The 24,186-nt window shown below is 35.6% G+C and overlaps 1 protein-coding gene and 1 non-coding gene across 2 annotated transcripts; one reads left to right on the top strand and one right to left on the bottom strand.

The window, feature by feature from the left end:
- The first annotated feature begins 5,015 nt into the window (after positions 1 to 5,015).
- LOC123457932 lies at positions 5,016 to 5,139 on the top strand. The gene has a single exon (XR_006635283.1). It is a non-coding gene; the product is annotated as a U6atac minor spliceosomal RNA (small nuclear RNA).
- A 4,261-nt stretch (positions 5,140 to 9,400) lies between these two features.
- On the bottom strand, positions 9,401 to 10,390 carry LOC101604980 (olfactory receptor 1020). The gene has a single exon (XM_004667742.2). It carries the CDS (start codon positions 10,388 to 10,390, stop codon positions 9,401 to 9,403), a length of 990 nt encoding a protein of 329 aa, XP_004667799.2.
- Between the last annotated feature and the right edge of the window lie 13,796 nt (positions 10,391 to 24,186).

Below are 24,186 nucleotides of genomic sequence, written 5' to 3'. Positions count from 1 at the left end.
TTTCTTTCCTTGTATGCTGAAAGTGACAGGGAAAGTGAGGCATGCTCTCAGAGCATTCATTCACATACTGCATTCATTCTGCTCATTTCAAATGTCTATTGTTCATATGTGTGATAATAAATCTCATGAAATGCCTTGGAAATTCTACATACTATTCCTAACATGTATTTCTGATTATTTCTTTGTTTTTTTCATCTTTATGTTTATCTTAACCACAGAACAAGAAAGCCACAATAACTCAGTGACTTTGTGAATTTTTCTTTCACACAATTCCATGCTGATTATTAGAAGCACACATTTTACTGTATGTTCACATGTATATCTATCTTTTAATTGAGCTCTACCTTTACTATTATTCTAGACTTTTTGAATATTAGTTATCAAAATCAAAAAAAATAGAAATTTCATAAGATTGGCTTAATGGTGTTTACTTGCAAAAGCCTGCCAATCCTGCATATGATTCTGCAGTTTGCACCTAAAACCAGATGCAGAGTGACTCATTCTTTTGAAATTCATTTCCTGTGACAGGAGGTCTTGGGGCAGTTTTTCTCTCATTCTTTTCTGTTTTCTTTCTCTCTCTCAAACATACATAAAACTATTTTAAAATCTGAATTTCAGTTTGTAAGTTTTCTTATGCAAATGCCCAAGTGGAGGTCATTGATTTTCCAGGGTCTTTGCAGGTAAAATATCCCATTGTCTCAGAGATAGAATAAAATATGAACACCTAGTACAGCAATTTTATTCATAACTGACTATCGTCATTCAAACAAAGAATTTCTGAAATTGTCCTTGTAATATACAGCAATAAACTTTCAAAATCAACACTTTTTTATGTGGACATGGCAGCACATGCCAATAATGTCAGTATTGGGGAGGTGAAGGCAAGAGGATTGAAGTTTCAGGCCATCTTGGGGAAATCCTATTCTATAAAACACAATCCTACATCAAAAACAAACTCCATATCTAATAAAAACATTACAAGATTAAAAAACAGATAAGAAAAAATACACACACACACACACACACACACACACACACACACACACACATATATATATATATATATACACATACTCATATACATAGACATATGTATGTATGTATATAAACCACTACCAAAAGAAAATAATTGTTCCTTTGCTTTGGAAATTTATGTACCAATTTATTATCATACACTTCTTGTTCCCTTGCTCTACCGTATAAGCATTAAAGAAATTCTGCACCGTCACGGACCAGACCCTACAGGGCAGAGATGGGGAGCAGAGGAAACACAAGGACAAAGCTGAGCAAGGTGTGGTGAAGGAAAACAGATAACTATCACACTTTACAGATGCTCTTCTTGGGAAGTAGCATGTGAACAGGCAGTGCAGTGTATCTTGGAATGCATAGGGTACTATTTTCTTAAACAGATATATGTTACCAACCCATTCACAAGCATAGTTGCTTTTGGAAAACACATATGTTTAATTGTGTCCTTGGTACCAGCTTAACCTATTCTCAAGATTTTTTTAAATGTAAATATGAAATGAACATAAAAATGAGTCCCCTATTTCATCCTAAAACCAAAGTGTATCTGGCTTTTATACACACTTAAGAACCACTTGCATAGTATAGTGGACCTTTTAGATGCCCTAAGAAATATCTATCTATCTATCTATCTATCTATCTATCTATCTATCTATATCTATCTATCTATCTATATGTATGTATATATATATATATATATATATATATATATATATATATATATATATATATGAATGAAATGGCTAAGAGCAACTGACAACATGTTTTTCCACAAAGATTAATTTTTACACAGTCACAAAAGATCTTTAGTTTTGAAATCCAGGAAGTAACCCACCTGTAAATAATAGCCAGCTGTACACTGTGCAAAGTGGAAACATTTATAATGTATTTAGTTGGTATGCTCTCTTGGGTTTCTAAAACTAATTTTAAAGATTTAGTTAAAATTGCCTATAATTCTCAGAGGAATAACGTTGTTCTCATGCTTGAAGGAGCTGTGTTCTCCTTTGAGGCTGTCATCTTAACATTTGTGAAGAGAAAAAAAAAACAGTATACAATTACATGAGGTCTTTAGTACACATAGAAAAGTAATCAATTTCAATAATATAGTATGAGAAAAAGATGATTTTTTATATTTAGTTAGTAAAGACAACAATATCCCATCTGAAGTCTCACACTTTATAAACACTAAGGTGATAACATCCAATGAGATTCTGTGATAAGGCGATAGGTGAAGATTTGAAGAGAGATCATTGAATGGTGAGGGTACTAATACAATTCCCATTGGCTTGCCATTTGTCATACTTCATAGAACAACACACCTTTTATTTTTTAATTTTTTGTAAGTGAATATAACTACATAAATTTGAGTTAAATGGTTTGTTTTTCTTTCTTTCTATTTTGCCATATTGAATTCATATTTATTTCAGGACATGCCATGTCAAAATAAAACAAAAGTTACTCCTTGCTTTTAACAATAATATTTTATTATAAAAGCGCTTTACAACTCCATCCATTGAATATAAGTTACAGGGCATGTGAGCTAATGATTATCCAAAAACATTTCTCTATTCAGATCCATAAAACCAAGTGTTCTCTGAATATTACAAGGTAACAATATGTGAGAAGTGGAGGAGAAAGGAGAGAGAAGTAAGGTTTTCCCAGTTAAGGATTTTTTTCTTTTTTTTTTTTTGTTCTTTTTCTTCTTTTTTTCTTGCATAACAGTCAGGCCAATCTAATTATTCACCAAGTAACTGATATTAAGGTGAAGAGACAAGGCTCAGAGACAAGAAAGGAAAAGAGAGGGGAAGGGATCACAGGGAGGAAGGTAAAGAGGGAGTGAAGGAACAGGAAGGGAAAGGAAGCAAAGGGAAGAGAGGGGAAGAAAGGGAGGGGAGGGGAGGGAAGGGAAAGAACAAACATGTACACTCTTACTAGTGCTAGATTCATGCCCTCGATTACAAAATAGTTTAAGGACTGACAGCAATTCCCTAAACCCATTCTTCAACTAGATTCCTTCTGCACTCTAAGTAATATACAGTTTGCTCCCTGAATATATTCCATCCCAAACCATTGCTCATCACTTTCATTTGGCAGATAAATGAAATGTTGAATGATGATATGACATGAGAGCTGGGAGACAATGGAGTTTTGTCTTTTGTGAGTGTCTTTTTCTCACTAGGCTTTATTCTATCTCAAATGCATATATATTGGGCTTTACATATCAGGTAAGGCTACTGAAATGTGACATCTAGTAACTTTTATGCCCTTGAGTTCTGCAGAATAGGTGACATTTGAAAGAACAGACAGGAAATGAAAACATTTAGCTTAATTGTGTTATCAGAAAATAGTCTCCTGGCAGAATGACATAGAAATAGAATGAGTGATGGTGGAATTGATTATTTTCAAACATCTCACATTCATAACATTTTATGGTTTCATTATTCTAAAATAAATAAATATAAGCTGCTTAAATTATTTACCTAAGATGGCTGATAGATAATCATGAAAAATTAGCAAAGATATACTTGACTTTCTCATTTCTAGGGTATGAAAGGATTTAACATGGTGACAACCACTGTATTTAAAAAAAAAAAAATGGTCATCACAATTTCTTTGTTCTCTTTAGCTGGATCATGGATGTAGAGAAATAAATGGCATTGTCCCAAGGAAGAAAACTAACTTTGAAGTGGGAAGCATAGGGAAGGATGGTCTACCTCCATTCTGCAGAATCTAACATCAAGATGACAGAAAGGATGACATGTAAGACTGTACAGACAAAGATGAAAAGCTTCAGGAGTCATCTCACTTTTTCGCAATTGATAAATGTAATAATGATTTCACAGAAGTGTTTCAGGACAGAGGTTCAGGTGGGTAGAGAGCCACAAAAATGACAGAATAATGAATGAATGAAGACAAGAAAGCTGTATGATATATGAACAGTGACAGTTGGACATTTAGATGGTATATTAGGAAGCTTTACATTAACAAAATAATTGAAATAATTAACCAGCAGCAAGGCAGCAGGAACCCCGGCAGTGTTCAAGTACTCTGTGTACTTTGAGACTGGAAATATGATCTGCCTCCAAACACACCTGTGGGCTACACCTCAGGATAATTCCCCCCCCACACACCCCCGTGACACCTCTTCCAGCCAGGTGACTGAAAATCCAACTTACCAACTTTAATAAAACTCCGGAGTTTATTGGGGGACATGTATTACAATTATCACAGTACATTTATGAATATGTAGCCTATTTAGAAATGAAGCAACATACTAGGTGAGAGTAATTAGTACATAACATAAATCAACAAGGGACATGTAACTGGGGAAAGAAGTGTGCTGGAGAATGGAGCTATGAGTCTCAGTTACTTAATGAAATCCTTCCAAGTTTTCTGACTGCAGAGATTATACAGATGACCTAGTCACAAAGCAAGACTCTGTAGCTCTGAATGTTATTTGAATTTCAAAAGAATAAATTAGTTTTACTTGCAATGGGGATCCTGTCAAAGACATCAATAATACAAAAACACTAGGAAAGTCAATTGATTTATTTTCTATATGTATTAATACTGTTTATTTCTTTTCATTAAAATATTTTAAGTAAATTCAGTAATCTATTTTATCAATAAACTTTAATTAGTATGTTTATGAAATCTGTGATGACTTTATGTAGCAATTGCTCTTTATTGATCCTATTGTTTTCATCCTCATCATCCTATTTGGTTTCCTTTCTCCTGCTAATTAAAGAATTGGTACAATTGAACACACAGAGTCCACTACAAACCAACATTCCATTTATTATTTCATTGAAATTGATGATGTCAAATACTTCTTTTTCTGTTACTAATAAACATATACATTTCATGTGATACATAAGACCTTGTGTGTTTAGGTATATTTTCATATGCACATATGAGTGAGACAACTAGTTTAATTTTTAAAACTTATTTTCCAACCATTGGTTAAAAAAAAAAAAAAACTAAATTCAGTGTTGTATGAAAGGAGAGAACGTTAGCACTCCCCTTGACAAGGATGGAAGAGGCCCTTGGGCCTTACAACACGTTCGGTTAAGGCAGTGCCACCTACTTTGTGGCATCTAACCACTGTTTTTCAGAGAAATTCAAAAATCATAGGGACATACTATAAAAGCATATACTCCACAACGTATGAAAATCTGAAAGAAATGGATGATTACCTTGATTTATATGCCCTACCTAAATTAAATCAAAATGAGATTAATCACTTAAATAGACCTATAACAAATATGGAGATGCGAACAGTTATCAATAATCTCCCAACTAAAAAAAGCCCAGGCCCGGATGGATTCACTGCTGAATTTTACCAGACCTTTAAGGAAGAGCTAACACCGTTGCTCCTTAAGGTTTTCCAGGAAATAGAAAAAGAAGGAATTCTACCAAACTCCTTCTATGAGGCCAGCATCACCCTGATACCAAAACCAGGCAAAGATAGAAAAAAACAAGAAAACTACAGACCAATCTCCCTCATGAACATAGATGCAAAAATTCTCAACAAAATATTGGCAAACAGAATACTAGAGTATATCAAAAAGATCATTCACCCTGACCAAGTAGGCTTTATCCCAGAGATGCAGAGATGGTTCAACATACACAAATATATAAATGTAATACATTATATAAACGGGTTGAAGGACAAAAATCACATGATCATCTCACTAGACGCAGAGAAAGCATTTGACAAAATCCAACATCCCTTCATGATAAAAGTCCTACAGAGACTGGGAATAGAAGGAACATATCTCAATTTAATAAAAGCTATTTATGGCAAGCCTACAGCCAACATATTACTAAATGGGGAAAAACTGGAAGCTTTTCCACTAAAATCAGGAACAAGACAAGGGTGTCCACATTTATTTAATATACTTTTGGAAGTCTTAGCCATAGCAATAAGGCAAGAGACACACATAAAAGGGATACAAATTGGAAAGGAAGAGATCAAGTTATCATTATTTGCAGATGACATGATTCTATACATAAAGGACCCTAAAGACTCTACTAGCAAACTGTTAGAGCTGATCAAAACCTACAGCCATGTAGCAGGATACAAAATAAATACACAGAAGTCAGTAGCCTTCATATATGCTAACAACAAACACACAGAGGATGAAATCAGAGAATCATTCCCATTCACAATTGCATCAAAAAAATAAATAAATAAATAAAGTACCTTGGAATAAACCTAACCAAGGAAGTAAAGAATCTATACAATGAGAACTTTAAAACACTCATGCAAGAAATTGCAGAAGACACTAGGAAGTGGAGAAACATTCCTTGTTCCTGGATTGGAAGAATCAATATTGTGAAAATGGCAATCTTATCTAAAACAATCAACACATTTAATGCAATCCCTACCAAAATTCCAAAGGCATTCTTCATGGAAATAGAAAAAAGTAATCCAAAAATTCATTTGGAATCACAAAAAAACTCAAATATCAAAAATAATACTGAGCAACAAAAATAAGGCTGGTGGTATCACCATACCTAATTTTAACCTATACTACAGAGCCATAGTAACAAAAACAGTGTGGTACTGGCACAAAAACAGACATGTAGATCAGTGGAACAGACTAGAGGACCCAAATGTAAGCCCAAGTAGCTATAGCCACCTGATATTTGATAAAAATGCCAAAAATACTCATTGGAGAAAAGACAGCCTCTTCAGCAAATGGTGTTGGGAAAACTGGATATATATCTGCAAAAGGATGAAAATAGATTCTTCTCTCTCGCCATGCACAAGAATTAAGTCCAAATGGATTAAAGACCTTAACATCAGACCTGAAACTCTGAAACTGCTAGAGGAAAAAGTAGGGGAAACCCTTCAACATATTGGTCTTGGCAAAGACTTTCTGAATACAACCCCAATTGCTCAGGCAATAAAACCACAGATTAATCACTGGGACCTCATGAAATTACAAAGATTTGCACTGCAAAGGACACAGTGAAAAAAGCAAAGAGGCAACCTAAAGAATGGGAAAAAATCTTTGCCAGCTATATATCTGATAGAGGATTAATATCTAGGATATACAAAGAACTCAAAAAGTTAAATAATAAGGAATCAAACAAGCCAATAAAAAAAATGGGCTATGGAGCTAAATAGAACATTCTCAAAGGAAGAAATACGAATGGCATATAAGCATCTAAAAAAATGTTCTACGTCACTAGTTATCAGGGAAATGCAGATTAAACTACATTGAGATTCCATCTCACTCCTGTCGGATTGGCCACCATCATGAAAACAAATGATCATAAATGTTGGCAGGGACGTGGAAAAAGAGGAACCCTTCTACACTGCTGGTGGGAATGCAATCTGGTCCAGCCATTGTGGAAAACAGTGTGGAGGTTCCTAAAACAGCTAAAGATTGATCTACCATATGACCCAGCTATAGCACTCCTAGGCATATATCCAAAGGACTCATCTCATTTCCTTAGAAGTACGCACTCAACCATGTTTATTGCTGCTCAATTTATAATAGCTGGGAAATAGAACCAGCCTAGATGTCCCTCAACTGATGAGTGGATAATGAAGATGTGGCACATTTATACAAGGGAGTTCTACTCAGCAGTAAAGAAAAATGAAGTTATGAAATTTGCGGAAAAATGGATGGACCTGGAAAGGATTATACTAAGTGAGGTAACCCAGGCCCTGAAAGCCAAGCACCACATGTTCTCTCGCATATGTGGATACTAGCTACAGATGATTGGGCTTCTGCGTGAGAAGGAAAATACTTACTAGCAGAGCCCAGTAAGTTAAAAAGAAGACATAAAGGGAAGAGAAAGGAAGGGAGGAGGGTACTTAATAGGTTGATATTGTATATATGTAATTACAATGATTGAGATGGGTAGGTAATATGATGGAGAATGGAATTTCAAAGGGGAAAGTGTCAGGGTGAGGGAGGGAATAACCATGGGATTTTTTTTTATATAATCATGGAAAATGTTAATAAAAATTTAAAAATTCAAAAAAACACTAAATTTAAATTCTAGAAATTGTGAAAGGGCAATGTATATATCATACCCTGTGGATGTAGGGTATATGAACATTAAAATGGAAGGCTGAACAGTTTCCCCTAATTGTGTTAATCATTTTTATAGAGGATACAGCTAACAGATTTAATAAGCTGCTCTTTAGTAAACTGTATAGAATGGAAGGAAAGTTAAACCATGTCATTTAGATGATGGAAAGTGAGTAAATAATTCTATAATGCACTGGGGGATCTCAGCTAGATTATGAATGAAATGCGAGCCAGAGTAGTGATAAAATGGTGATTGGAGTTGGTGAGTATAAATAAGAAGGTGAAAATAGACATTATAACATAAACTAGTATAAAAATATGTTCAATCTCTGGGTCTATGGGCCACATGAGTATATGAATAACTAAGTATAAGTGTGGCCACCACATTTGTAAGACAACAACATCATTTTATAAGGTCAAAAATGTACACCCTTATTAAGGTAAGATATCATGTGTGACAAGAACAACAGCTAGACTAACTGTTCCAACTGAAGTGAAGGGAGATAGGAAGACTGTGAATAATGTTCTAGATGACAGGTAATGTCCTCTCTGGTCTCCAAACATTCTTCCAGGGATACCATAGTATTGCTTAAAGCTTGGAAAATGCTAATAGTTTTTCTCATGGTCCATAGTGGGTAATGTAATGGAAACAAAAAATGAGTAGAAAACTCAACCTGATTCCAACTCTTCATGTATATCTACGTTGATCAGACATCCTGTCATACATGCTTGCTGTCACATTGTACCAGCATTGATGTCCCCTTATCTCACTGACATAAAAATTGCATACATATCTGACACATGTTTAATAAAAACTACATGAAACATTGGAAGAAGTGAAGATGAAACATTGAAATACATGCAATGCTACCTTCAATATAATTCACTTAGATAACAAAGTGACAAAATATTTCCACATTACTACTATGGTGCATAGGCTATTACACTCTCTGATAAAATGTTTTATATTATATTTTGCAGTCACAAGAGCTATGTAAATGGAAAGTGTTATATTTCGCAGTTATTTTTCTTGGAAGCTTGCTTAATAATCCCATTATGGTTAATATATTTATATATTCAGATACTAGGTATTTTAGCAACTCATAGTTCATTACTACTTTCAGATCTGAAGTTAGCCCTATTGAATGAAAACATCTTGCCAAGATGATTAATTCGACTAACAACTCATATTCCCCACCTACTGGGTTGATTCATCAGAGAGATTAATTAGACATAGACATGTGAGAGATGAATAAGTATGCTTAGTTTTAATACACATAAATAGCAAAATAATCAGATAGTACAATGTACATGAAAGTACATTACCTCTTCATAGAAAAGGATGGATAGCATGGACTTAACAGCATATTCTTATGTAAAATTTTCTTCACTGCCTCTTTTACATCCTTGTTTTTCAGGCTGTAGATGAGAGGATTGAGCATGGGGATCACTATCATGTAAAACACAGACACAACCTTGTCCTGTTCCATTGAGTATCTAGAAGTAGGTCGCAAATACATGAAAAGAATTGACCCAAAGAAGAGGGTGACAGCCATTAGGTGGGACCCACAGGTGGAGAATGCTTTATGTCTTCCCATTGTGGAAGGTATTTTCAGGATGGCAATGAGGATGCACAGGTAAGAGATCAGAACAATCATAACACAGGTGATGACAATGAAAGTGGAGAAAGCCATGATCACAATGCCATTAGCATGAATGTCAGAGCAAGAGAGTTTGAGCAGGGGTGGGGTGTCACAATAAAAATGGTTGATCCTGTTAGAGCCACAGAAGGACAATCTGAATGTCATTCCCGTATGGATGGCTGCATTTCCAAAGCCAGCAAGGAAGGATGTTGTCACTAACATAAAACAAATTCTCCCAGACATCAAAACTGGGTATAGCAGGGGGTTCCAAATGGCGGCATAGCGATCATATGCCATCATGGCCAACAGGAAGCATTCAGTTCCCAAGAAGGAGCCAAAGAAGAAGAACTGGGCTGCACACCCATTGAAAGAAATGGTCTTGCTCTCAGCCATGAGGTTGACCAGCATCTTGGGTGTGACCGAAGAAGAGGAAGAGGCATCCACAAAGGAGAGGCTGCAGAGAAAGAAGTACATAGGGCTGTGCAGACAGCGATCCATCCTAATCAGTGCCATCATCCCCAGGTTGCCCACCATGGTCATCACGTAGATGGACAGAAACAATGTAAAGAGTACGCCTTGTACTTCTGGGTTGTCTGACAACCCCAAGAAGATGAATTCTGTCACTTCTGTTTGATTTCTGCTCTGGACTCTTTTTATATAACTAATCATCTGAACAAAGAATGGGGAGACGGAATATTGCACTTAGTCAGATAAATTCATAATAGAGCAAATGGCAGTTAGTAGTTGCTGGGAGAGAAAAATACCTTTCCTTCAATTGTGTAGCCACTGGTTATTGCTCATGTTTTGACAATTAATCCTTCTTAGCCATGCTCATGTAAGCAAGCCTAATTAAACTCAGTGGATCACCAAAAGTTGTATATAATGATAATTACATTTAAGTAGAGAAGGAACAAATTGTGAAAGGATAAAATAGAAGTGGAATGCTGAGAGAAGATAAGGCTAGTGAATGTGACCAAAATACAGTATAATGCATATATAAAATGTTGAAAATTTAGTTCATAAACAACAAAAGATTAAATTTTTGGTGATTTCATGGATTTTATAAGCCCTCTTAAGTGTTTTGTTATTTGATTTACTTCCTATAGTATGCGCCATGTTATCTCATTTTGCAGAGGATACATGTTACTTATATGAATGGCTTGCTGCGAATCACAAAGTTTTCCTAATTAAATATACAGTTATGATCAGTTAAATTCAATCTCATTTTCTTAACCTGTGTGATCAAAGTGGCCCTTTACTAATGGATGTGAGCACAGACACAGAGAACACTAAGAGTGTGACTCTCAGAGTCTCCTTAATGGCCCAGAATACACCTAGTTACCTTAAAATATCACCTACCTTTTGAAAGAAATGATAGTTGCTGAAATTAGTTTTGCAAATAATGACCATTAAGGAATATTCATTTATTACCAAAACACAATTTGATTTGCATTTCATGGTTTGGATTTCATGTTTACATCTCCTATATTCAACACGAATTTTTGGATTTCCTAGAATATTCTCCTTTGTGCTGTTGAAATTTTACATTCCAGCATTTATCCCAGAGATAATTATCTCTACGTTCAAATTCCTAAAAGCTTTTGAAAATGGCATTAATATTTTCTAGACAGCTCTCATAATTAAAAATTCAATGTATTATATGATTCATATTGCTTTTATTTCTCCAAATAGCAAAAATGATTTAGTATTTAAATAGTACTACCATTCATATAATATTTTCATAGTCACTCAGTGATTTTGTAACTGTACTAGTAGGTAATTGAGGAAATTATAAAGCAGTGTACATTTTTGTTCATTCCAGTAAATTAAATAGAATGCTTTACATATTTAATTTTACCTTTTGTAAATATTTGAGTTCTATTAGACCTTTCTGCTTATTCCTCTTTGCCTAAATTCATGAACAATAACATAGTAGGGAAAGAAAGCATCAATTCCTCTTCTAGTGTGCCCATACTCTAATCCCCCCTATTAAGAAAGAACTGTAGTGAGAGTGAGCTGAAAAGAATATGCACTCTACAAGTGCTAAGTCTACACTCTTGACTCTGCATGCAGAAGAGACTGAATTTGTCTGTTTTCACTTGTCCTCGAAGGTAAAGATCCTAGCTTACCATGTCAGTATAAAAAGTATCTTTCAGGACAGGGATCCTCTTTGAGCAGTGCAGCTGCTCCTGCTCTATGATTCAGTTTCAGCAGTTAAGATTCTCAGGACACCCTGGACTCAACATCGTCACTTACTTAAATAAGGCATGTTTCTCCGTTTTGGTCTCTGGGGACTATATCCCTCATGTCATCTACTTGTTTTCCCCTCTGAAATTAAGACAACCACAAGTCCCTTTTATGTTGTCTTGCTTCACATTTGGGCAGCCTAATCCCAGACAAGAATGATTTGGTCTTTTTTTTTTTTTTTATTGTCTTCTTGATTCTGATCACCATTCTTCTATCATGTCTAGCAGCTGGTGCTGTGTCTGTGTGGCCATAGAGTCCCCAAAACAGGAATCCAGCTCTTCCTCTCCTTTTTCTATAAGGGTTATATATGAACTTAGTGTGCTTGGTAAATAGTGGGGACCATAGTGAAGTAGATAGCAGGTGCTTGAGAACCAGAGTTATTTGGACTTTAGGCTATGTCTTTGTGGATCATTATGGGTCTTTCACACTAAAACTGTCCATGCATTAAGGTTTTCATTTCTAATGCCGAAATCATAGGATGACTTCAGGAAAAAATAATGAATGTGAGTTGTTGTGTCCAGTACTTTTATATGATCCTCAAGTCAGAGGTCCCCTTACCTGACACTTTCTCTTTCCCTGCAAAGTAAGAAACAATTATTTGTTTATATTGTCTAGATGGAGTCTAACATGATTTTCTCTTGTCCAAATATATCTCCCTTACAGGATACATGGTGTCTGAAACAAATTGATCAATACCAGATACTTTGTGAAGCCATTATAATTAATATCTTTCAGTATGATTTAAATAATGCAGTGTTACTACATTGTAGAGAAAACAAGACTTGCAATTATCTTATTGCATAAGGTCTATAAATTAACACAAGAAAAAGTGGAATTATTTTATTTAAATCTTGTCCACCATCTCTTTTTAATGGTACTTTGTATAATTGATAGATGATAACGATTTCACTACATAAACAAATAAGGCTCATCTAAGTGGTGAGTCATTCTGATATGGAAATAAACCATGTCAAATTCAATGAGATGAAGGTCTGTGCACTTAGAGTGGGTTGCCAGAAAAGCCTTATAGCAATAAGGCGTGAATGGCAAGGTGTGCAGATTATGAAAGTTTGGTTACAAACTGAGGGAAAGAATAAGGTGTGAATTGACCAAAGTGTAACTAGGTTATAAGCAATATAGGTGGTAGAGCTTGGTTGTTTCCAGAATATGGGGCAGGACATCAAATTTTCAAGAGAATATTTTGGGTTGACTCAATCAAACTAATCAATGAAATTACATATATAAAATATATCAAGAAATTTAACAAAACATGTATATCTACTGAAAGATGACTTCTAAAATAATTGGGAACATATATATTACAACTTATTTCTTCTTCAAGCAAAGAAGAATAGATTTCATAACAACTTAATATATTTAAAACAGAACATGTAGCCAGGTGTCATGGCACACACCTTTAATCCCAATACTAGGGAGGTAGAGGTAGGAGGATCACTATGAGTGAAAATTATTCTTGTAAAAGTCATCACATAAGTATATATTACAGAATACAAAGAGTAAAATATCAGTTCTCTTTATTTATTTAGTACTTATTTATTTATCTACTTGCTTACTTAATTATGATATCAAAACTGGGTATTGCAGGGGGTTCCAAATGGCGGCATAGTGATCGTATGCCATCATGGCCAACAGGAAGCATTCAGTTCCCAAGAAGGAGCCAAAGAAGAAGAACTGGGCTGCACACCCATTGAAAGAAATGATCTTTCTCTCAGCCATGAGGTTGACCAGCATCTTGGGTGTGACTGAAGAAGAGGAAGAGGCATCCACAAAGGAGAGGCTGCAGAGAAAGAAGTACATAGGGCTTTGCAGACAGTGATCCATTGTAATCAGTGCCATCATCCCCAAGTTGCCCACCGTGGTCATCATGTAGATGGACAGAAACAATGTAAAGAGTACGCCTTGTAGGTTGAGGTTTTCTGAAAGCCCCAAGAGGATGAATTCTGTCACTCTTTTGATTTCTGCCCTTGGATCATTTTATATAACTAATCATCTGAGCAAAGAACAGGATGGAACATTGTACGTGGTCAGATGGGCACAGTAAAACTCTAAAATATATTGTGCTGACACATATAATGCAACAACAAAAAAAAACAATAGTAAATACTATTGTTAAAAATCTATTGAAACCAGTCATTGTGGCTCATGTCTTTTGGCCTAGCACTAGGGAGGTAGAGGTAGGAGGATCACCTTGAGTTCAAGGCCACCCTGAGACTACATAGGGAATTCCAGGTCAGCCTCAGCTAGAGTGAGACCCTACCTTGAAAAAATAAACCAAAAACGTGTATTGAATTTGATGCCAAGTTCAGTTTGTATCTTACTACAGGATATGCCATATGCTAAGTAACTTGAGGCAAGTATTTTACGATCTCCATTTACTTTGATCACATTTGATATGAAGTTTTCTTTAGTTTATTGAGAATTTCAACCTGTTCTTAAGATATAAATATCATCATTGTATGTGATAAGTCAATACATTGTTTCATCCTTGATACGGAAGTAGAGAAAGATACAACATTTTACTTTAACCACTGACTTCTCCTGTTCTTAGTATATACAATATTTTAGAATATTTAAAGATAACAAAATAAGTTACTATTGACTAGGAAGGGAAATAGTTAAATTCTTGGAGGCAGGGCACTCTCTATTTTTTATGACCAAATAAAATATTCAAGATATTTTTGTGCAACCAACAGGGATCAAATGTGAGTATAATTTAAAAATCTCAGTTAAGGATGTCAAATATTCCTCTTCAATGATCAGATAAAAAGATAGGCATACTTCCTGGGACCAGTGTCTTGTACACTTTATGTGCTGGTTCCTTCACTTTGTTAAGATCTCTTTCTTTGGGGACCTCTGAATTGAGAAATAGTAAAGTAACTTTTAATAGAGGTAGCTAGATGGTCTAGGTCTGCCAAACAACATAGTCAGGGCCATTTCCACAAGAAGAACAATCTATCAGCATGATGTAGTTCCAAAAGTATGGAGTTTGCTTGGTATACTGAGTGAGCAGTACATCATCCAGAGGCATACAGACAAGTATAGAGGACTGGAGATGGCTTAGCAGTTGTGTGATGAATTAGATAGGTTTAGTTTGATCTAAAAATCACACAATTTACATGCTGGAGAGATGGCTTAGAGGTTAAGGCACATGCCCGAGAAGCCTAAGGACCCCAGTTTGGTTCTCCAGGTCCCATAGAAGCCAGATGCACATGGTGGTGCATGCATCTAGGGTTTATCTGCAGTAAGGCATGGTGCACCCATTCTCTCTCTCTCTCTCTCTCTCTCTCTCTCTCTCTCTCTCTCTCTCTCCCTGTCTCTAATAAATAAGAATTACAAAACATAAAAATCTTTCAAAAATCACTTAAAACCCTATTAAAATGTATAATTCTGGTGTTTTCATGTGCCAGTCCAAACTAATTTGGTAATGATAGTAATAAAAGTACAGAACTAGAAAACACAACATGTAGCATGTAGGAGAGCCCACAATCATTAAATCAAAAGAAAGAATTTCACACCTTCACACCACATGATTCGAATGGAAACAAAATTCCTCCTTTCAATTTTTCAGAGAAGCCAAAGTGAATGTAAATTGTAAAAGCAAAAAGGAAAATTCAGAAGAAATGCCAAAGAAGATCTCCCTAGTATATTAGCCAATAGTGCTTATCAATAGGACTCCTCATCAGTCCAGTATCTCTCACCTTCCATCACCTACAATTATTTAACAATGGATTATGTTTTCCTAGGCTAGCCAGTGAGTTATGACTCTGCTTGTCAGATAAAGTACCCACTAACTATTCACAGAAAAATGTCATTTGATGCTGCCTAAATTTAAGCATGGGACCAACACTATCCAAATCATTTGCTCATGATGAGGATACAAACCATACTGAATGTGGCTGGGGAGATCAGGGAACAGTTCTTATTCTGGGCTTACAGAAGGAGCCCTATACAGAAGTAGGTATTGATGCTCCACTCTATGTCATCCCCATTGAATTAAGTGGAAATAAGTAAATACCTCAGATGTGCTAGTAATGATGAGTAAACATTAGCAACTCTGACAATGTGCCAAATGTGTTTGATGCTTTACTATTCTATACAAATACTGTGTTGGGGTTTTTTCCTACATTGTTTTATTTGAATCCTATAGGATAATCAAAAGGCAAGTAAAGGAATACGTGATTAACAAACTTGACAAGAATCACAAAGTTACCCTAAAGGAGCATAAGTTTATACTTAAAATAAATCTCATGTAGCTAATATTTGATTAATAATGAATGTGAGCACCAGTTCAGAGAACAATTGGTAGTGTAACTGTCAGAATTTCACTACCAGTCCCAAATTCATATAGTCAAAATAAAAGTCTTATATCAGGTGGGGATATAGCTCAGTGGTTCAGCAACCATCTGGGTTCAAATTCTACTTTCAAACCCCAATACTGCAAATATTATGTATTTTCTCATAAGACACTGTAATCATAGACATTTATAGCAAAATGTGATATGTTTTATAATTGTTATGAATTATACAATTTCATACTACCTTCTGAATATTAAGCAGCATTTCCCTGTGTAGCTCAAGCTAGCCTAGGACTGGATATCCTCTTATCTCAGCCAGGCAAGGGCTAGGATTACAGATATATTCCACCAAAACCCAAATTCCTCTACAAGTTTATCAAACATATTGCCTGTTTCTCTAAAGTATTCTACCTATGCCATTGAGATTTTGATGTTATACATCCAGCCCAGGTAAGATGAACCTGGGTGTTATAGTTACCTTCTTGTTACTGGGATGAAACACTGAACCAAAGGCAGCTTATGGGAGAGAAGCGTTTGTTTTGGTTTACTGTCTTGAGCGGAAGGTCAAGAGTAGCAGGGCAAAGATGGCATGAGAAGAGGCTAGACATCACTTCTACCATAGCATTTGGAAAACAGCAGAAAGACAAAGACAGTGAGTTTATCTTTACCAAAAGGGAGCTGACTAAAATGCCTGTAAGGTTATTCCCAACAACATACCTCCTCCAGCAAGGCTACACCTCCCAAATTGCCATCAGCTTACACCCAAGCCTTCCACAAACTTGAGTCTATGGGGGGACATCTAATTCAAACCACCATGCTGGCTTCAGATTTCCTGAGATTCCTCATGTGTATGAAGGCAGTAAAGTCATATTTTTCATCATAGCTTGTATGCCTCCTAACAATTACAAGTCTCTGAGAAATAAAAGTGAATGTAGTGCTTATTTAATGGAACTGAGAAAATATTTAACATCAGAATCCAAGAAGCAAATAAATAAATGAAAAATCAGAAAGTTAGCATGTCCTAAGAGGAGGCAAGTACTGAAACTCTTTGCATTCAGTAGAGACTATGACTGTATTTCTTTCACTTTTATTAAAAATAAATAACCCAATATTGCATAACAGGCTGAAATCCTTTTCAAAATTGATAGTTTGACAATGCGGTACAACTATGCATGGTCCATGGTTATCAATCAGCCTCTTCTGAACTCTCAGTGAGCATCCTCACTTACTTTACGTAGGATATATGTCTCAGTCCATGGTCTCTGGTGGCTTTATCCCTCACGTCACCTCATTGTAATCTCACTTGTTTTCCCCTATGAAATTAAGAAAATCACAAGCCCATTTTCTATTACTTTGCTTTCCCCTTGGGGAAGCTACAGAGTACTATGTGGCTATAGACTTGATGATCTCAGTTATCAGAAGGAGTGAATTGAACCAAAGATATTAGGAGGAAAAAAGCTGAGTAGCTAAGTCTCACATTGAGTAAACAGTATCACTATTTGAGAAGAAATGATCTAATATCAAGGGCCTAGATCTTAATGGGATTTTGGATGAAGATGCTGCATTTATTTTAGGGACATTTTATGAAAATGTATAGCTTTCATAGTGATTGAAAGGATAATTTTAGAACCCAATGTTTGAGAGCAAGTAGTAAAACCTCCTTCAAGGAAAAGGGAAACCTTCAACAAAAAAAGAAATATTTTATTTCCTAGAGATTTTTCAGTATTCCACAATTTACATATGTACTTGGTAGAATTACATGTTTTGTATTTATCACCATATTACATGAGAACACCTTAAAAATACCTATGCCATACTTTTTATGTTAATTTAAGTAAAAACAAACTTGTAAAAACAGCTATAGGTCACTGAAAGCAGAAAACTGGCATGGAAGTTTATCCAGAGCATTCAGCATTGTGGATTTACATACTGAGCTAGAATGTTGTCTGGCTGTTTAAGATGCTTATAGAATTAAACCCATGTCAATCTTCATTCAAATAGTTATGTGTATGCTGATTTTATGTATATGTGAAATTATGTTTTACTTTTTATTTTTTTGCTATAGCAGAAATTAGTTATTACAATAAGCACAGTTTTATTTTTAAAGAATGGAAAGAAGAAAACTCTTCAATCAGCTTTGGCTTGAGAGACAAAAGTTCTTGCCAAAGGAAGTAAAAACTATCTCCACTGAAAGTATACAAAACATGATAGAAAGTCCATAGCATCAGGAATACAAACAATTGACAAGTTATGACTAATGTATGCTTCATTATTTTCTTCATAGGGAGATGATGGTTTCCCCACAGAACTTCTCTATGACTTGGGGCAGCACACTGATGCCACTTAAAGTGATTTTCAAAACATTTATATTGCAAGGTATGTGGCAGCTCACCCCTATCACCTCATCACTCCAGTGGCTAAGGCAGGCGAATCTCTACTTTGAAGCTAACTTGACTACATAGAGAGACCATTTAAATAAAACAGGAAGGCTCTGTGTTTATTCCTAATTGCTATACTACAAAGGACTTCACACATTTAATTTTGTGAGTTTAACCATATGCAAACTCTGACAATACAACACACATGAACTACTAGACAGAATCAACACCTCTAGGTTTTCTTGTGTTCCTTTGTGTTTGTTTCTAATTAGAAATCACATTTTCTTTTCCTTAATCATTACAACAATATATTAATGCTACTCTCTAGGAAACAGAAAGTACCAGTCCTTTCCAAATGACTTTCACATATCATCAAAATGATTTCTGAGTCATCCTCAAAAATCACACCATGTAGGCATCTAAATACAGTTGGCCAAAACAGCTCATGCAGTGTTTATGGCTATTTCAGTCATCAATGGATTGTCTTAAAAATGACTTGTGTTTCTTTTTCTTTATAATTAAGCTTGAAGAAAGAGAAAGTAAAATGCCTTAGGGAATGACAGTTCAGTTCAGCAAATTCTGAGTCTCCAGTGCATGCAGAAACTCATTTCTTCCCTTTTCTCCTGGGAGATTATTTGTGACTCTGAGACTTAAATAATGCATGTACTCAGGAGCAAAGACAGAATGAGCAAGGAGCCCTGAGCAACCACCAGGGTAACTCACCATTTGGGGAATATCCCAGAATCTTGCTCAGGGGAACTCCAAAAGAAGAGGAAACATTCAACACGCCAACAACAGGTGGAAAACAGGTCAGATCATATTTGGGGCCAGATGCAAAAGAAACTTGACAATTTCAGGATGGAGACTCACTGACTAGTGCTTCACTGTTAGTGGTTATGCTTGGCACCTGGTCCCAATTATTTTAAAATTTCAAAAGGAAATACAAAGCTAAAGTTTAGCTTTTAGTTACTACATGGTAAATCAGAAAATACTAGAGTTGCATGTTTAGGTTGAGTTTTTATTCCCCAGTCTTCCAATTCACTGATGGGGAAGATAGCAGACTGTAGCAATTCACAGTTAATTACTAGAAAAAGACAAGTGCTACAACTAGTTTCTACAGATTCTCTTTAGCATTGTTTTCATATAAACTTCAAATTATGGTGGTGATACATCTAAACAAATATCAAACTCATAGATCAATTAAGGAAAAAAAAAAACAAAGCTTTGTACTTGTTCCAATTAGTTTCATACAGCTAATGCTCAACCCTTCTGAATCTTAAAGTTTGATATTTCTACTTGTTTTATTAATGAAAATGTCACATGTCTTTCTAGAAAAATCACAAAATTAAACTAATGTCTTTCTAGAGCTAAAGGCACTCTATACTATATCACCTTTATGACATATATATGGAAGATTTTTGAAGACTTATCAGTACAAAGTCACTTACTGAATTAAAACATTAGTCCTTGTTCACAGTTACTTTTAGTACTCACCATAAAAGTAATTGTATTAGCACTTGTTTTGTATAATTATATTCAGCAATGAATTTTGTATTTATTAAGGTTGATAGTTTTCTATTTCAATGAACAAATGAAACCCTGACTCTAAGAAGACTGTGTGCTATAAGTCAGTAGCAGAAGTGATTAAGCCTGAATTTGTCTATCTACTAAACAACAGAACAGACAGGATGAATGAAGAACTTTCTCACCAATCACACCACTCAAATGAACAGAGCCACAAATATGGAAGGAAGAAGAAGATGCTTCTGAAGTCATCTTTTGCTACTCATTGAAATAAATTGTGTGGCTTATATCCTGATGCTGCTCAGAGACTTCACTCCGCTATGTTATCTATTCATACCTATTAGTCCTTTAAATACTGCAGTCTAATTTTAATTTTTTTTTAATTTATTTATTTATTTGAGAGCGACAGACACAGAGAGAAAGACAGATAGAGGGAGAGAGAGAGAATGGGCGCGCCAGGGCCTCCAGCCTCTGCAAACGAACTCCAGACGTGTGCGCCCCCTTGTGCATCTGGCTAACATGGGACCTGGGGAACCGAGCCTCGAACCGGGGTCCTTAGGCTTCACAGGCAAGCGCTTAACCGCTAAACCATCTCTCCAGCCCTGCAGTCTAATTTTAAAATGAAGTCTGAGTATGTTTATTTCTGTATAAAGTTAGAATGTTGTCTTTCTTTTTAAACAATAGGGTTATTTTCTCTGTGCTAAAATGAAATAACATGCCACACTTATTTTTGTCTTAATGGTGAGTTGATTTTAAATTTCTACTTAAGTATTAAGTGTGAAAATGAACATAGAACAATATAGTAATGAGCAATTCTAACACTCATTCAATTTGACTTTATCCTCTCAGCTGAAGTTTTTCTCTCCTTCTGAACCTATGAAATAACAAATGGATTCACATGTAGTAATTCGAGCTGAAATAGGAGAAGGTATTTTGTTCTAGTGCTTTAGACACCCATCTTGAAATATAGCTGACATAGAATCCATTTGAAATATAAAATTTGGCACACCTTAGCATATGTACACAATCTCAGACTCATCACAAACAATATAAGCTAATTCTTGACATGAGAAACTTTTCTTGGCACTGTGGGACTTGATCCACCAGCTCTTCCTAAAAACACTCACCTCCACAAGGCAATCATGACTCTGCCCTCTGTCAGAACTGCATAGCCTGCATTTTCCTCAATTTTTGTAGTAACTATGCAAATGTAGCAGTCAGCCTGAGGTCACTGGGATGAACTTCCAAACCAAGCACAGTTATGGAGGAAGGGACCTATTTGAAAATTACAAATCCAGAGGAAGTTGCATAATGGCAGAAGTTGGCCCACTTCCACAGATCCAAGCAGAGAGAGAAAAAGCCACCACCAGCACCTTAATCAAAAAGCACACTTCAGGAACTCCAGGCAAAGCTCAAGCACTTTTCAGATCTATGGAATGAGTTCCAGATCCACCTCCACATGTTAGGGCTAGACCCTAGGGTCTGCACACATTGGCACCTCCTACACCAGGTGGCTAGAGATCTAAAGCTTTACTAAAACTGAATCTATTGGGGAACACTCGTTCAAATCATCAAAACAAGCCATCTTTTTTATGACTTCATCCTCCTGACAAAATCATTTTCATATTTTCCTTCATAACACATGTACCAATATATTATTCCATTTAATCTTTGAGTACTGCTGCTTTATGAACATGCAGCAGTCCACTTTTCTCAAACTCTAATTCCTCTACTTCCTTGACAACACTTATCACATTTTACAAAATTCGACCCTTCTTTTTTTAAAGTTTTTAAAATTTATTATAAGCAGAGAGAGACAGTGAGAGGGATATAGAAAAAAATGGACATGCCAGAGCCTCTAGCCACTTCAAATGAACTCCAGGTGCATTTGTACATTTGGTTTTATTGGGTACTAGGGAACTGAACTCAGGTTGTTAGATTTTGCAGCAAGTGCCTTAATCACTAAGCCATCTCTCCAGCCCCAATTCAACTTTTCTGGTTGATGTTTCTCAACATTTCATTATTGCTTAATTTACCTTTCCTTAGTATATTTGATCATTTTTCATGCAGCTATTTGTATGATCTATGTAAAATCTGTGGTAAATATCCACAGAAATTTCTGACTCAGTCTGACTAAATTGCTTCCTTTTTTAGATGGAAATTTTCTTTATTTCAAGGATGAAATAAGGTTATTTCTTATAGCAGTAAAAACATAGCAAGAGTCCAACCTTATCTATGTACATGTAATGTATGACTCAGTCAAATTCAGTCTCTAGTAATACAGGACACTGACATTATGTTAGAAATCTTTAAAGGTTTGGTTTAATTTTTTTTATATTTTTTAAGTTATTTTTATTATATGTGGACATATTTAATATGTAAACAACAGAGATTGGTACCATCTTTTCACTCCTCCCTGCCCCTTTTCTGAAGAGGCCTTTCTCGTTGGGGATGCAGGTCAACCCCATGGGGATTGTGGGTCATGCATTATGGGAGCAGCAGTCAGTTATGTAGGAGAGGCAAATTCTCTGTGTGAAATGTCCCAATTTGTGGCTCTATCAATCTTTCTGCCTACTCTTCCACAAAATTGCCTGAGCCATGTTGGGTGCCTTGTAAGTCTACTTCAAAGATGAGCTTTTAGGAGTCTCTGGACCTTTACTTTGGTAGGTGTCGTGCTCTCAGTGTCCTTCTTGATGTGTCCCTTGTTAATTTCTAGCTTTAAGGCATTATGATGTTACATGATGTGGGAAGTTACTTCAATTTTCCTGACTTTATGAAGGCAGGATTTATGTCCTAATATATAGTCAATTTTAGATAATATTCCATGGGCTACTGAGAAAATGTGTATTCTGTAGAGTTGGGATGGAAACTTCTGTAGATATCTGTTAGGTCTAATTGATCTATGATATTCTTGAGCTCTATTCCTTATCTGTTTTTCTTTTTCTTTCTGCTTGGATATTCTGCCTATTGATGATAATGGAATATTGAAGTTTCTGAATAAGATGGTGTTGGTGCTTATTTCTAAATTATTGTTGAGTAGATTTTGTTTTCTAAACTTTGGTGCATTTTTCTTTGGTTCATATATATTTATGATGTTGAGGTACTCATGTTGAATCATTCCCTTGATGAATAAGAAGTGGCCATCTTTTTCCTTTTTTATTACTTTTGGTTTGATGTCTAATTTACCACATATTTATATAGTAACACCCACTTGCTTTTATTTCCATTTGCTTGGAATATCATTTTCCAACCTTTCACTCTGAGGAGGTGTCTATCTTTAGTGGTGAGGTGGGTTTCTTGAAGACAGCAGATATAAGGGTCCAATTTTTTGATCCACCCTGATAACTTGTGTCTTTTGATGGGTGAGTTTAGACCATTAATATTTAGGATTATTACTGTGAGGTTTGAATTAATCCCTGACACGATGAGGTGCTTTATACAGTTGAGTGCTTTCATGTGTTATGTAGTTTTCTTTTCTTTTTTTTTCGGTTTTTTTTTTTGTTTGTTTGTTTTGTTTTAAGGTAGGGTTTCATTCTACCCCAGGCTGACCTGAAATTCACTATGGAGTCTCAGGGTAGCCTCGAACTCACAGTGACTCTCCTACCTCTGCCTCCCAAGTGCTGGAATTAAAGGTGTGCACCACCACAGCCTGCTTATGTATTGTTTTGAAGCTGGTCTATTTTGGTTACTGTGATCTTCCTCTTATTGGCTTTTGAGGTTGATTGTTTGACTGTTCTCTGTGAAGTATTCCCTGAAGTATTCTCTGTAGGTTTGGCTTTGTGTTCACATAACTATAGAGTTGACTTTTTTCCAAGGAAAGTTTTTCTTTTACCATCTATTATGAGGGATACTTTTGCTATGTAGAGTAGCTTGGGGCAGAAACCATAGATTTTTTGACTTTGAAGAGTTCCATTCTAGGCACTTCTGGCTTTCAGGGTTTCTATTAAGAAATATGATGTAATTCTGATAGGAATAAGTGTGTAGGTTGTGAGTTGTTTCA

Source organism: Jaculus jaculus, chromosome 1 (assembly GCF_020740685.1).
Source record: "Jaculus jaculus isolate mJacJac1 chromosome 1, mJacJac1.mat.Y.cur, whole genome shotgun sequence".
In the NCBI taxonomy this organism is placed as follows: domain Eukaryota; kingdom Metazoa; phylum Chordata; class Mammalia; order Rodentia; family Dipodidae; genus Jaculus; species Jaculus jaculus.
The sequence above is the reverse complement of the archived record's forward strand: the minus strand, read 5'-3'. Positions and strand labels throughout refer to the sequence as shown.

What these genes read in the sequence shown, in the direction of transcription:
- LOC101604980 (XM_004667742.2), bottom strand. Translation starts at nt 10,390, where the DNA reads ATGATTAGTTATATAAAAAGAGTCCAGAGCAGAAATCAAACAGAAGTG.